We start from the raw sequence: 15854 nt of genomic DNA, 5'->3' as shown, positions 1-15854 counted from the left end.
TTTCAATGAGGATATATTCTCTAAAATTACTTTAACAATACATAAAGTTAAAAGATGAAGACAGCCATTGAAAACATTTAAATTTATTAATGTAAATTTCCATTTTAAGTTGTGCATATGTTGGACCTAGTAAAAGTTTTCTAAATGAAACATTGCATCTTCCAAAGGACAGGGGTTTTAGGGATGAGTATTAGATTCTTATGCTGAAACATATCTCTGCTAAATTCCTTATGCATTTATTCAGCTTTTGCCCATTTCATATAATTTTTTCTTATGTTCCAACTATTTGTTTATATATTTACTCATTCTATCCTGATCCATTTATCTTACAATATTTTTAAGCTTTTATAATACGCTAAGAGATATATGAAAAAAAAAAAGTGTGTATAAAAAGATAAGGCAAGGGGCTCTTGCTGAGCTCCCAGTCTCATGTAAGACATTCATGATAAAAAAAATAATAATAATACAATATAATTAGTTAAGTGTTCTCACATCTCCATCTAGCTATCTTGTCATCATTTCTAATTTTACATGTAATTTAAAATTATGATTTTTCAGCTCCAAACTTGTACCAATTCTTCTGATACCTTTTCTCAGCCCAAAGCCTTTCTAATGCCTAAGCCAGGTATCCAGGTAACATCTTCCACTGATGTCTCTTCACATCCAATCAATCATGATGTAGTCTCTTCTGCCTCTAAAACTTCTCTGTATCTTTCACTCTAACCAGTGCCTTCTCACTCCTAAAGATAAATCTTTTCAAAACACTGATGTGTTTACTACATGTTCTAAGTATGAAATGCTTTTATAGACAGAATCTTACTCAGGCATACTTAGCCAGGATGCCCCCCATCTCCCTGCTTCCCAAGATCCACACAAGTTCCTACAGAACCAAACCTCTTTCTGCCTTTGTTTACAGTGACCTCTGTCTGGAATACTTTTACCTCCTTGTTTACAGTGACAATCCTAATCCTCCTCATTATTCAACTCCCACAGGTACAGTTTACCATCTCAACACAGCATGTATTATAGTGTATATTACAATGTGTACATCTCTGTCTCTGTCTTCTACTAACCTGCGAGTCAAGCCAGAGAGCCTTGTATGGGACCGGTGTCCAGTGAAGCTTCCAGTGAAGAACATGAAGCAAACCGTCTTCATGTATTGTTTTTGCACATACCGATCTCCCCCACTATCCTATATGTTTCTTGAGGACTTTGTAACTCTTACAGCTCTGCGCCTTGAACAAATGCTTACTATGCAGAGATGTTGTGTGAAACTTTATATAAAATTAAATCATAATGTAGATGACTTAAGTGTAAGAAATAAACATAAGAACAGGCATAATGTAATATAAACTAGTAATTTAATTCAAAGAACACTTAATGAGGGTTGGTCAAGATAACTCTATGTTAACTTCACCGATATATGTACCCAAATATTCTGGCACAGAGATATTAGCAGGTATTAATTATCAAAATATGTAAAATCCCAAAAATATGATCAGAGCACATCGTGACACTGAATATGACACACAGTATCTGAATTAAATCTGTCCTTGGGATTTTTATGTGATTCCAAACGTTTGTTCTTTAATTTTATAAGCATGTGTTTCTTTCTCTTAACAATTTTTAAAGTTCTCAGTGATATCAAGAATGGTCAGTGTTGGGCTTCCCTGGTGGCGCAGTGGTTGAGAATCTGCCTGCCAATGCAGGGCACACGGGTTCGAGCCCTGGTCTGGCAAGATCCCACAAGCTGCGGAGCAACTAGGCCAGTGAGCCACAACTACTGAGCCTGCGCATCTGGAGCCTGTGCTCTGCAACAAGAGAGGCCGCAATAGTGAGAGGCCTGCGCACTGCGATGAAGAGTGGCCCCTGCTTGCCGCAACTAGAGAAAAGCCCTCGCACAGAAACAAAGACCCAACACAGCCAAAAATAAATAAATAATTTAAAAAAAAATGGTCAGTGTTTACTAGAACTCATCAATGAATTAAATGCTGTCTAATACTAAATGTAAAATTGGCATGTTAATGTTGTTATTCAGGTAGAGTCTGGCAGTTCATTTCTAGTTATCATGCACCAAAATGTTAGTTCCATTCATGTATCAATTTGATAAACCCCATATTTACCTATACACAAGAGTGCAGAAGTAAAGAGTGCAATTTTACTTTTGCGTGAAATTGATTGATTGTCTCACCCAAGGTAATAACTACATCATATGAAAAGGAAAGGTGTTGAAGTGTATGTGTGTGTGTGTGTGTGTGTGTTATTGTCAAGTCGTACTTTTTTGTGAAAGTATCGTTGCTAAAACACTTCTCTTTTCAGTGTGTCAACACACACTCATATACCTGTGCTTCTTTACTGACTCATTTGCTAAGAATTTTAAGTTGACATTCCAAAGCAAACAAAGACATGGGCAATGAGCACTGGGCTGGGGGGGTGGGCCAGTGAGCTGCAAGAGAGACATTTTGTAATTTCAAGTTGTAAGTCACGGCACCACCCCAATTTTCATAAATATAATACTGATATTCAGTATTGGTTTAACTGTTTAGAATACAGAGCATTTTTAAACTAGTTTGGTGGATCATTAATGTCTTTGTTTAAATTAACTCAATTTAAAAATGAAAAATATCTAAAAATCAGTTCTCTTGTGAGGAGTTACATTATAAAAGTTGGAAGCAGGGATCCTAGAGCCAGACTGCCAGGGTTCCCATCCAGGTTCACTGACTCACAAGCCCTGTGCTATTAGTTAGTCTACTGTTTCTTTCTATTCCTTAGTTTCCTCTTCTATAAAATGAAATGATTGTACTATTATTGAGTTAATGTGAGGATTAAATTATTTAAATCATGTGAAATACTTAGAACAGGTCCTGGCAGATAGTAACTGCTATTATTATTAACTTATAATACTTAATATTATTTTTAAAATATCAGGAAGTAGTTATACTAGTAGTAGTAGAAGCAGCAGCAGCAGCATACAGATATCTATGTTTCTACATTTTTCAGTTCACTTTGACTTGTATGTTGACATAAAGCACTTTGTTATTCAAGACAGGGATATTCCTAGTATTTTGATAACAAATATGCCAACAGACACATACTCTGTTTTATGTAAATAAAGTAACCATAATCTACTAAGGAAGTTTGCAGTAATGTTAAAAGCCACCATATAGGAAACAGTATCCATTAGCTTCAGTTAAAAAAGAAATTAATTATTTGGGCATTCATGTCAAACATATAGGGCTACCCATTGCATGACTCCAACAGGCTCCTTCAAGTTGTAGTCCATGCCCCTGATGCCCCTATAGCGGGGCCGCAGGAAAGCAGCTCCCCAACAGAATAAGATGGGAATGCCACCCTTTGGGGTTGGGGCTGTGCCACACAGTGGCCCTGTGTACATATATCTACCTTTACCAAGGGAAAAAATACTCAAAAATATATATTTTGTGCCTTATGCATTAGTAATCTTAGAAAAATATTCATCAGCATAATATATTAAACAGGTTTCTATCTTCCAAACTTTTCCAAGTTCTAATGAAAGGTAAGAGTAATACCTATGATTATAGTTGTCCCAAGAAATCTTTCTAGAAATTTTAAAATATGCTTATATTTATTACATTAAAACTCCTTAGGCTTTGCTTGTATTCAAGTTCAATAATCATGAAGAAGATTTTTCAAAGTAAATTAACTTAGGGCTCAAAATGTAGATAGGCTGATAGCTCACTTTGGTCCAGAGTTTCTTTTTTCTATCAACTCATTAACAGCCTGCATGGACACACATGTTATTCCCAAAGCTGAAACTGCAAAGTTAAAGTACTTAAAAACCCAAGCACAGAGAATAAGTGTATTAAGCCTCCATGATCTGCAATGTGAACAAAAGCTCTGTTAGAGTGTTACCTCTTTCTTAAGCTTTCACCTCTCACCTTTTACCTTTTGGAACAGGGCTGTAAGGACCCTGCTCATTTAACTGTTAACCAACCCTCTGTAGCTACCAAAATGTGGATTGACCCATGCTATAATGTTATAGCTTTGAGTATTATTGTTATGTTAAAAAATAACAAAGAAAAATCTTTAATTACTGATGGATCTATCTTTTATATCCAAATTGAAAATGAAGAGTCTTAACTTGATAATTTAGACTAAAGAAAAAAAATCATAGAACATCTGGATAAGTAAACCAAAAAGCTTGTAGTTCTTGATATATCTAAATAAATACTTGAATTCCAAAATCAGGAGTTCAAATATCACTACAGTTTCATAATAATTCTTTGAATAAAGCTACTTATTCAGTCTTAAAATAATTTTTAATTAAGACAAATTTCTGGGCATGATTTAAATAAATTAAACAGAATTACTAAGATCATCCAGTATATATGCACAAATGTATATATGTTTGTATGTATATACACACACACGTACACACACACACATATATATATGGAGAGAGAGAAAGAAAGAGAGAGAGATAAAAACAAAAAGAAAGATCACCTTACAAATCCCATCAAGTACGCTTCAGGGCATAACATTGTGCACACATAAAAAGATAAACTAAAATTTTAAAATACTTACTATTAATATTATAAAAACATATTAAACTCATTCTTATTATTGCCTTGTTATCCTTTTCCGTCCTTGCAAAATACTGCATTTTTATGCATAACATAGATTAATTCACTTATTAAGGAATTTAAGTGAGCTTGCTTACTAAAATTAGCTAAGTAACCAATAATTTAAAAGAACCATTGCAACATATGATAATTAGCTCATTTTGGGTGGGGACGGTATAAGTATTTACCACTACTATCTCTCCAATACCAATGTTAATTAATTCAAAAGCTATATAATATGCCACTTAAGGTAATAACCAAATTTGTTGCTTGAAAATGATTAATTTCTTCAATGTAATATAAGGATTATTATAATTGGCATCATTACTTTTAATTACCCAAGAATTATAGATTGAATCCATCAAATGTCTGTCTTCCAAAAAAGAATATAATTACTTAATTTAAAAACAATTGATTTCAACAAGAGTCTAAAATTAGATAAATGTTTATGGCATCTGAAAATGAATCCTAAGACATTATTTCAATACTGATTAATAATTCTAGGTCTCTAATTTTACTACATATTTTATGTAATAAGACTTAGATGAAAAAATTCATACATTATAATTTGACTATGTAAAATAATAGAATGCAATTTCAGCATGGATTGTTACCACACATTCATTTAATATTACAGAAGCACAGAGAATTGCTTAAGTAGCATGATTATAGGGATTATACTTACAAAAATGGTACATAATTTGAGCTGAGTACCCTGAGCAACAATACCCCAAGACTGGGGATACATCAGTGGAAAAAACAGACAGGAAGCAAATGAAGCTGCTTCTAGTATGAAGCAGGGTTTCTAGTATGAATGACAATGAGAATGACACAGAAGACAGAGGAGGCATCACAGTCTAGGAAGGGAAAATGATGAGGGTTTAACAAGGCTTTAATGGGTTCACCTAGAAATAACTACCAAGTGTAACACTCTCTTTAAAGAGAAAGATACGTTTTTAATTTCAAAGTAACTGAGTTAGAACAAAACTCTTTTAAAGAAAAAAACAAGCAGAAAAACTGGTTGGTTTTAAATTTAAGGCTGCTTATTTAGTTGATCTTTTCTTTATAATGCTATAGCTCACAGAAATGTTACTTTAACACCTACACACTGACACAATCCTTTCTTCTGGTCTGGAATCTGAGCCCTTGTATGCCAGGAAAAGACCCGTGTCTTTCTCTGCACCTCTGTATTTTTGCTAACCCCTTTCCACATGAAGGGTCCAAATAAATCCTGCACACATTCCTCTTCCATTATCTCCTGACAAAGACCTTTTTCTAGCTATTTTAGGAAATCAAACTTATCCTTCTTGAGTATTTTCAATGATTAGCAGGGGCTTTCAAAAGTGAGGGGAAACACAAATGACACCTTTTATAGGACTCCAATCTCTCAATTTTAGTATCCAGTAATAAGCATATTTAAAATAATTTGTTTCCCAAGTCACCATTTATTGTATTTTTAAAAACTGTGTCATAATTTCCAAAAAAATGAATTAGAAGGTATCAGCTCTGCGTTAGGGAACAAGAAAGCTTGTCCAGAGCACTTTTTAAATTGTTGGGATAGAGAGTGTAATATAAATGGAGTTCTGTATTGTACACAGCAACAAAACACAGGGCTTGCTGGAGGTTTTGCTTATTAATTTAGCACTATATTTATTTTGGATAAGAGGTATGTTATGACTTTAAATGAACTTTTGATAGTATACTATTAAGAGAGAATTGCAATGATTACAGGGCAGTAGATCCAAAATAGCAAAATTGTATTCCCAATATTAATAACAGGTTTCTCATTCTCACAGAATGCATTATATTAATTCTTCATTCTGTTTTCACAGACTCAAATCAAATTCAATATTTAAGTATCTCTTAAAAATGTTAGGAGAGGTAATGTATTTATTTATTTATTTATTTATTTATTTATTTTTAACATGTTTATTGGAGTATAATTGCTTTACAATGGCATGTTAGTTTCTCCCTTACAACGAAGTGAATCTGTTATACATATACATATGTCCCCATATCTCTTCCCTCTTGCATCTTCCTCCCTCCCACCCTCCGTATCCCAATTTATTTTTTCAAACTGCTTGAAAACTGTTTAATCTTCAAGCCATTGTTATATGTTTTTTCTGTTTTGATGAAATAGTATGACTAACATCATACTTTAAGTATTAGAAGGCAAAATACAATTTTAAAATTATATATTAAATTAGTTTAACATGTAAGAATTAATTATATATGCCTGAGTCTGGGTACTTCAGGTATTTAAGAAAAATGTGTCATTTCTCAAAGGTACACAGCATGGTATAGTGGAAACTTCCCCAAGTAAATGTCAAAAAATCTGGACTCTGAAGCTAGTCTGGACTTCACTTAGCCTTTGACTTTCAGGTTTTTACTTGAAAAAGTAGAGAGAAAAATGTATTCTTATCTTCCCTATTGTGTAGGTTTACTGTGTGTTGATCATTATAAATGCTGAAGTAGATTTACTTTTGAGTATCAAAGACTCAATGAACACAAATAATTCTTCCCTGCACTAAAAGAATTAATCTTTTCCTCCTTTGTTGTCTAGAAACAATAATGCTGTTTCATAGTGTACTTGTGGTAAAACAATTTATGACTGTGTCTAGCTATACAGTTAACTTGAAGTTCCTTTGAAGAAGAGACGATGTCTTTTGAATCTGCATATGCCTCTTTCACAGATAAAATGCCCAGTAAAGAGTGATTGGTTGAATAAATAAATGAACAAATGATTGATAAAAAAATAAATAAAATAACAAATATTATTAAAGAGTAGAAATAAGCCCTTTGTTACTAAAAGATTGAAAGCACAAACTTTTCAGTGAAAACTCTTCCCTTGATTTAACTAGTATGAGAATTGTCACTAGCAGAAAGCTAGTAAACTATTAACTGGCTCTCTGATTCCCTCCCCCTCAAAAACAGAGCCCTGATTTGCAGTTTCCTATTTTCCTCGGTTTCAATATTTTGACTTTGATCAATTTCAGGTTACTGCTGTGATATCATTTAGGGAAAGAGATGTGCACACACTACTCCCTCCAGCCATACAATCCAGCTCCAGCACATCACTGATCACCACTCTTCTAGTAGTGGCTTCAGCTGTACATCTACTTTGACTCCCATTGTTGGTATTTTCTTTCCTATTTTGAAAATGTATTGTTCAAGTCCAGGTGAGTAAACTTAATTTTGTGTTTTAATTTTTTATGATTCTCAGGGGAGTGGAGTTAACATAGGTTAAGTTCCAAAGAAACGTTCATGAGACAAATCATTCCATTTGTGGTTGGTGGAGTTCACTAAGGGTTTTTCAGACCACTTAGTTTGGCTCAAGAGCTGAGAAAGAAAGAGTGCAGATGCCATTACTTACTCAATTGTGTTTCGGTCCACTTTTCCTGTCATGTTAATGCCGTAGAACTGCTGCATGGCAGCTAAGGCAGACTGCATGGTCTCTGCAGAGCGCAGCACCGACATTCTGGGGTCAGTCGGTGGAAGGTAGCCGTACTTCTGTAACCAAACCTGCAATAACAAGTACAGCTCCTTTTAGATCAACTTCACAAATTAACAGTAATTTTATGGTAATTAATTTCTGTCTATAGTTGATTTTTAAACTTTATTTCCTCTTCTAAGGGCATATGTTATTTAATTTTGTCTCTTTTTAACACATATTATGTAGTTTAGGTTATTTTAGTATAATTTCAGTGGTTGTTACAGATCTTTCTAACATACACACAAACTCTAATTGTAAAGAAAAAGATTAATCATTTGTCTCAAGCTTACACTGTATAGAGTACTATAGTAGATACTGGATAAAATCACAAATAAGATCATCCCTGCCCTCTAGGAACTCAACTTCCCAAAATGAAGATATTTTTTCAACAATATGGCCCCACTGAGACATCTATGCTGGAAGGGGAAGTTAATGTGCATATGCCATATCTGAAATGTCATTTTCCTGAATAATTAACCACTGACTACAGCTGTTACTAGTAGCATCATCACATGTAGACCAATTTTTCTATAATGACATTTGGGGTATAAATTCTATGCAACTGGTTTATCCAATTGGAACTAGATATCTTCAAGGACAGGGAACTGTTTCTCATGTAAAGGATATCCTTTCATTTATTTACAGTGACTCACTTCAAACCAAATCATGTAAGTGACCAAACTTTTCACATACAGATAAAATAAGACTATTTAGTTGAGAATATTTGGCCCTCTCCTTAAGGATATCATGATTTTAATTCTGGTCTTCCCTAGGGAAGAGAGATTTGGGAGGATAGTGAGAGGAAGATATTGATGTTGAGCTCACACCCAGTCGTGATTACAGCCAAAATCAGAGTCATTTAAGGTTAGATTTTAAAAATAACCAAAACTTGGGTTATCTGGCGGGAGGGGGGATCTCTACCAGAGAGCAGAGGCTTTCTAGTTTTACAAATCTATGCATTCATTTTAAATGCACAATCATATGTCCAGCTCATAGCCCATCCTGCTGTCCCTTACTTCAATCTTTCATAAGGCTCTAAGATTTCTTGAAGTGCAGTGAACTACCTGTCAAATTGAGAAAGGCCAGGTAATTCTGCCTTTGGCACAGAATAAAAGCTGTGCTATTTAATGGAAGGTATTCACTAGTATGTGTTTCCCCTCCCACCTGAGTCTATTTTTCATATAATGATCCTATGAAGATGTAGCTTTCTCCCAATACCTGGTACACTCCCATTATGACCTTACAATTAAAACACAAAAGAGTTATTTTCTCATTGAAAATAAACAGCAATTATAGAAGTTAAATTTCACCAAAAGAAACAGATATTAAACATATCAGCTTCTTAACATGTAAAACACAAGGTGGAATCTTTTGTGGTATTTCCAAGAAATTGATCCCCCAAAAGTGCAGCACAACCCCTTGAAAATAAGATAAAATATTTATTCTAAAACTATTTAAGGGATTAGCAAATGTATCACTGCCAGGAAGGTTTACTGTTGAAATTCCATCTAGTAAACTCATCTACCACATAGTGAAAACATGCCCAGACACTCCCTTCATCTAATCTATAATGAATAGGCTGCTAGGGAAGACATATATTCAGTAACCTAGTCAACAGTGGTACAGTCTGAAATAGATCTTTTTTTTTTTTTTTTTCCTGAATGAAGGAGACAAGATTTCACTGGCAATATATTATTTACTAGGAAATTCAATACCTATTGTCAACCAATTTCACCCAAATTAGATTTCATCGTGATTTTTAATTGTATACATGCACATATATTCTGAAATTGAACTCTTTTTTTTTTTCCCATAACACTCTGTTTGCATCCATTTCTTACTTGCTATAGAGTAAGAAACCTTGTTGCTAGGTTACTCAAGGGTGCTAAGCTACTGTCAATCATGTTTGTGAGAACAGCAAAGAAAAAAATTGTTAATAAGCCTTATGATTTACATACAAATAGAGACTATAAAATATATGGATTTTAAGTGCATAATGAAAAAATAGCATGCTCTAAAAAATACGTATTTGATTTATGCCTTAGTCTTTCAAATAAATGAGTTAGAATTACATAAAAAATGAATGGTGATTTTTCTCTAAGTTTTTTTTTATATTACGTCATTCATCATGAAAGGCTGTTTTTCCAAATGAATAAGAAGTGAATAACTATTTTTAATTGTAAACTATCAGAAAGGCTAGGGGATCTACCATTTTATGATCAAAGTCTGTTTCTTGGCTGACAAATCAATGTCAATAAGATTATGGGTCACTTTGAGTTGTCCATTCTTCATACCATTGTTATTTGTTAATCAAGAAATCTTTTCTGACATCATCAATAATTGACCAGGAATAATTCTCAATTAAAATTTGTAATGCATCTTTCCACAAAACAGTGGAAGATCAAGCATGACTATATTGGTGTCACATTAGAGTATGAAATCAGCAAGGCCTCAATAACATTTCTTATTGAAGCAAAGCCTGCTGTAGACAACCTTACTCTAGGTCAAGGTAAAAAACAAGTGACTATACCTACAATGCTTTCAAGTAGTAATTTTATCTTCAGTGCTTTTATATATATATATATATATATATATATATATATATATATATATATATATATATAATATCCAATGTATAAAATACAGATGAAAACAAATATCTGCTTAAATAATTTTTTAATCACCAAGGGGATATCCTCTCTTGAGTTTGCTTTTGTTTTCTATTATTTCATTTACGTTGTTGAGACCACAGAACTCTGAGAGTCCAATCATTTTTGGTATGATAGGAAAAAGTCTGTACCAAATAACCCTAAATAATAAGAAGCTAATGCTTTTTGTATGAGAATAATTTTATCAACATGGTGATGTAAAACTAGCCAAATACAAGCCGTACTGTACACTCAGCATCAAGGGTAGGAAACCACTCTGGCCAAAATTCATAGTGCTTTGTAAACACTGGCATTTAAGTTACCAGTGAATTAAGATCAGGTTCAAAAAGTGAAGATCAGGAATAAACACTGGCTCAAAATCATCAAAGAAGTATAGGAGTCTCTGGTATAAGTAACCTTATTCTACTCTATAGAATAAAACATGTTTGTTGTACAAACAGAGCAAGATAGGTGGCTTAGCATTTCATCATTCTACAGTAGTGAACAATAAGAAGTTTAGGAAATTGGGATATGATAGAAGTGACATAGAAGAAACCTTTCTTTGTAACTTTTTTTGTTTTCTACTAAATTATAATATCTTATCTGATAAAAAATTAAATTAAGACAAGTACAGGTTTCTGGTAGCGGACTGTACTGCTGAACTGAATGAATAAGCATTTTCAGAACTCTAATGAAAAACTGATGAACTCATAAAAGTGCTAACAAAAGATCAAGATGAAAAAAAAAATTAATTACATGGGACTGAGTGAACTGATGAGGATGAGTATAATTTTTGTGACTTTCTGTCTGAATTTAAAAAAAAAAAAAAATTCCACAAGGACTCAGAGGCAAAGAATATACAAATCAATTTTCACTGCAAAGTAAAGGAGCTGTTACAGTGGAGGATTACTGGACTGAATGTCAATACTATGACATAGTATGAGTGTGTTTCATGTTTGGTAATTGCAATCATTGTTGCTTTTGTTGTGGTCATCCATGTACAATGCTTGGTGTCAGTCGATTTATCTCTTGTAAAAATAAAATACAGTGTGTGTGTGTGAAAAAAAAAAAAAAAAAAAAAAAAAAAGTCATAAAACATAAGAACGCAGAAAACCTGAAGTCAAAGGATGGAAAAGGTGTACCAGACAAACACTAATTTATTTATATTTAGGAGATGCTAATAAAATAATAATATGTAAAAAAAAAAAAAAAAAAAAATTAAATTAAATCTACAAAGTAAAATTTGAAGGTACACCTTATCCCTTAAAGACTATGCCATAGACATCCATCCTCATACATTGTTGTTTGAAATATATCCCTATTTTGTGCCTTGATGTTTTTTCAATGTTTTCAAATGCACATAATGGATAATTAAGGAAAAATTTCTTTATGTGTGCATTTGGGGGAAATGATATTGAATGTGTAGGGTCCATGTGAGGATTGAGAATATATAAAGCCACCAGCATAATTCTTGCTCAGTAAGTCATATTATTATTTTATGCTTACTAATTGTTCTGAGTTCTTGAAATTGTTCCTACTGAAGTTAAGATTTGTCCTTGGAATGGGCAAGATTGAAAATGCAGGTGAGATTTAAGTAGTCAGAATTGTGACGAAAGAGAAACTACAGAGGGTACAGAATCATATATTGCTTGAAAATTCCCCAAGTCCCAAAACAAAAAGGGAAAATGTAAACAAATTGGAAAATTCGTTTTTATTTTGTTTTCTTTTCTTTGTTTTATTTTGCTCACTGGATTGACGTGCATTTGAGAGCATAGAAAAAATATTAGGAGGCAAACAGGTTTTTTTGAGGGAAAACTTGACTCCTTTTACTGTCTAGGATTCAGCCCATCTCATTATCACTAAAACAAGCAACTACAGAACCTTAAATGGTGCAAAACAAAATCTAACCTTGAATTACATTCTCTGTGTTACTAATATATTCAAATACCTTGCTGTCTTGTGGACAAAACCAATTTCCTACACTTAGTGATTACCTAAATGGAGGAAAAACCAGAAGAGTTCTTTTCTCTGCAGAGCAAGAAGATATATCAGTCAATAAAAGGCAAACATTTAAATATAAGATTCTGTGCTAATAGATATTGCCTTTACTAGATTCTAATATAAATAGGGAGTAACAGGCACACAGAGTTTCAGTAAACTCATTAAGAAAGTGTCCTTGTCATAAACATTTCATGTAACCATATAGTGAAAGCCTGTATTAATTGACTTAGCTATCCATATCCGTATATCAGGGTGGTATCCTGAAATATGGCTTTCAACAGCAATAACAACAAGGAGGAGACATTAATAGTTCTTATGCTTAATGGGAAATGTAAGCAGAGCATTTTTAGAATATATATTCTTATTTAATATCTCAGGCCAGTACTGACATCAAGAGAAGTAAATTTTCCTCCAGCTGTTGAGGCTAATAAGTTTATGAATACCTTAATATAAAATTAAGATATTCTACTCACTTACTCAAGTGAATCACAAAGGCAAGAACCCTAAATCTCCCTCACTGACAGGACCCAATACATTGAAATGAGAGAACACATTGAAATGAAGCACAGACATCCTTCCCCCTGAAAAAAAATTAAATGATTAAAATAATAAATTTATTAGGGCATGAAGGGATGAATTTTAGATATTATAGAAATTCTTGGAGAGGAAGAAAAGGGAAGTAGGGTTTGGAATTTTATTTAACCTGAAAAATCACTTTGCCAGTCCATATTCCTATTTGTGACTGAACCAGTTATTTCAGGCATAATTTCCTTTCAGCTAATGTTTGGTATGGCCAAATGCAAGTTTCATATACCCAGTGATTATATGATCCAAATTATAGTACTCAGTATGGAAGAACAAAGAAACGGGTGATAAGTATATTTTTATGATAACAATTACTTCCGTTTATATAATTATGCAAATTTTTATTATATTGGGACATACATTTTAAAAATTATTGGCTTCATGTTAAATTGAACATATTTACTAACAAAATATTTAAATCTATTCTGATATAATTAACTGAGTTTCTTAATAAAATGCAACTGGAAGAATGTATTTTTAATAGTTAAGTTCTCATTGTTATCAAGTTATTTTCCATTTTCAATATGAGACTTCTAAACAAACTTATAAAATTCTGTTATTAACCAAAATAAACAACTAAAACCTGATCATCCCTTATTTTGTGGTACCATCAGCAAAATTAGCAAAAGCTTGAGGACATTTTTCACTGACATTACCTATATTCACTGGTTATAAAGAGTGGCAGAATTTAGGACCTAAATTGTCTAGTCTGAAAAGTGGCTATAAATATGAATTATAACTACCTATTAACCAAAAAACTTATGTGGGAGCAGTCATTCAGAATTGGTCAAATTGAAAATTCATAGGATAAGTTAATGAGGCAAAAATTAGCCTTTCTGTTCATTCAAAAATCTAGAGGAGCTCTAAATCACCATCCCATCCCCACCATGAATGAATCAGTGTTTGAAATTTCATATATAGTATGCAATTTCTTTAGAATTATACTGTCGCTTAAATGGCTTCTTAAATGAAAATGAAACAGTGGAAGGACCAAAAGATACTCTACTGAACATCTTACCAATCAAGAGACTGTCAACTGGATAAAAAGATGGAAAATAGCTGGGGTCATTAGTAAGAGTTATAATGATCATCATGACCATATTTTTCACCTTAACATGAGATTCTCTAATTTATGATAGAAACTAAAAACTTAGGATGTAAAGGTTAAGGAGACTTTTATCATTCTGCATAAAAGTGAAGATGCAAGATGGAGGGGCTATGGGGATATATGTATACGTATAGCTGATTTACTTCGTTATACAGCAGAAACCAACACAACATTGCAAAGCAATTATACTCCAATAAAAATGCTTTAAAAAAAAAAAGTGAATTGTACTTTGTATTTAGCAACTGTGGGAGTGAAGCCCCTCAAACAGTAATGGCTGAACTCTAGTGATAAAAGCAAACAAATAAACAAACAAACAAAAAGACGACAGCCCTTAATGGGATCCCATTATATGTTAGTTATTGTGCTGGAAAGTTAGAGTACTGCTTTACACTGTCTCCTTATCTGTCTTTACTGTGAATTTTCTAAAAGACATTACTTGAGCCTAAGTCATGTGGATGATGGACTGAACTTGCCTTTATTGGGCTGGGGTGGGCGTGGGGTGCAGATTTAACTTCTTCGAGGTAGAGGTACAAAATATCTCTGAAACTTAGGCACAAAATACCAGAGCATTGTATTTAATACACACATCCACACATTTATGCATGAACTCTCCTATCTATAAAATAAGAAAAAATAAACTTCACTTTTATTTAATGCACAGATTGATTCTGGTTTCCTCACTTGGACAGACTTCATACATTCATCATCTGTGTTCAAGCAGGTGTCCTGAGGGAGGAGATGGAGTTCCACAGTACAAACAGGTTTAGTGTGTCACCTTCAATAGTTAGCTCGATTCCAGCACATTGCAAAATACAGCTATTTTTAAATGGATTAGTCATTTTAAAAAGAAGAAATAGAAGAAATACTTTGTGATGTGATGGAGAATGACCAAGAAAATATTTTGTACCACATAGATGTTTCCTGCTTATCTGAGGGCAAAGTACTTAAAAAGTTGTCACACTTACATAAATTTTGCATTTCTTTTACAAAAAGACAAAAGTGCTGTCCTTTTCCGTAAAGACAAGAGGTTGCAAATACAGTTGACTCTTGAACAATGTGGGGGTTGCGGTGCTGACCCCCCACGCAGTCAAAAATCTGAGTATAACTTTTAACTTCCCCAAAATGTAACTACTAATAGCCTACTATTGACCAGAAGCCTTACCGACAACATAAAAAGTTGAATAACATATTTTGTAAGTATGTGTATATTTACATATATTTTATACATTCATGACATACCTTTTGCTTAATTTTTTCGGTATTTCTAGGCTACGTTGTTCATCTGCACGGTTTTTTCAAATTGCCGTAAATCTCCAAAAATTTTTCCAATACATTTATTGAAAACGTTTGCATGTATGCAGACCTGCACAGTTCAAACGTGTTGTTCAAAGGTCAACTGCAGTATACTACTCAATAGC

At 33.2% G+C, this 15854-nt stretch overlaps 1 protein-coding gene across 5 annotated transcripts in view; it reads right to left on the bottom strand.

The window, feature by feature from the left end:
- The window catches only part of MMP16 (matrix metallopeptidase 16), a 336548-nt gene that overhangs the window by 174126 nt on the left and 146568 nt on the right, over positions 1 to 15854 (bottom strand). For all 5 annotated transcript variants that reach the window (XM_059901702.1, XM_059901703.1, XM_059901700.1 and 2 more), the window contains one exon: positions 7975 to 8123. In XM_059901702.1, coding sequence (XP_059757685.1) covers positions 7975 to 8078 — 104 coding nt within the window. In that variant the 5' untranslated portion in view covers positions 8079 to 8123. The remainder of the gene's footprint in view (positions 1 to 7974; positions 8124 to 15854) is intronic.

The sequence above is a fragment of the Balaenoptera ricei genome, chromosome 17, assembly GCF_028023285.1.
Source record: "Balaenoptera ricei isolate mBalRic1 chromosome 17, mBalRic1.hap2, whole genome shotgun sequence".
In the NCBI taxonomy this organism is placed as follows: domain Eukaryota; kingdom Metazoa; phylum Chordata; class Mammalia; order Artiodactyla; family Balaenopteridae; genus Balaenoptera; species Balaenoptera ricei.
Note: the sequence above shows the minus strand (reverse complement) of the source record. Positions and strands in the feature narration are given on the sequence as shown.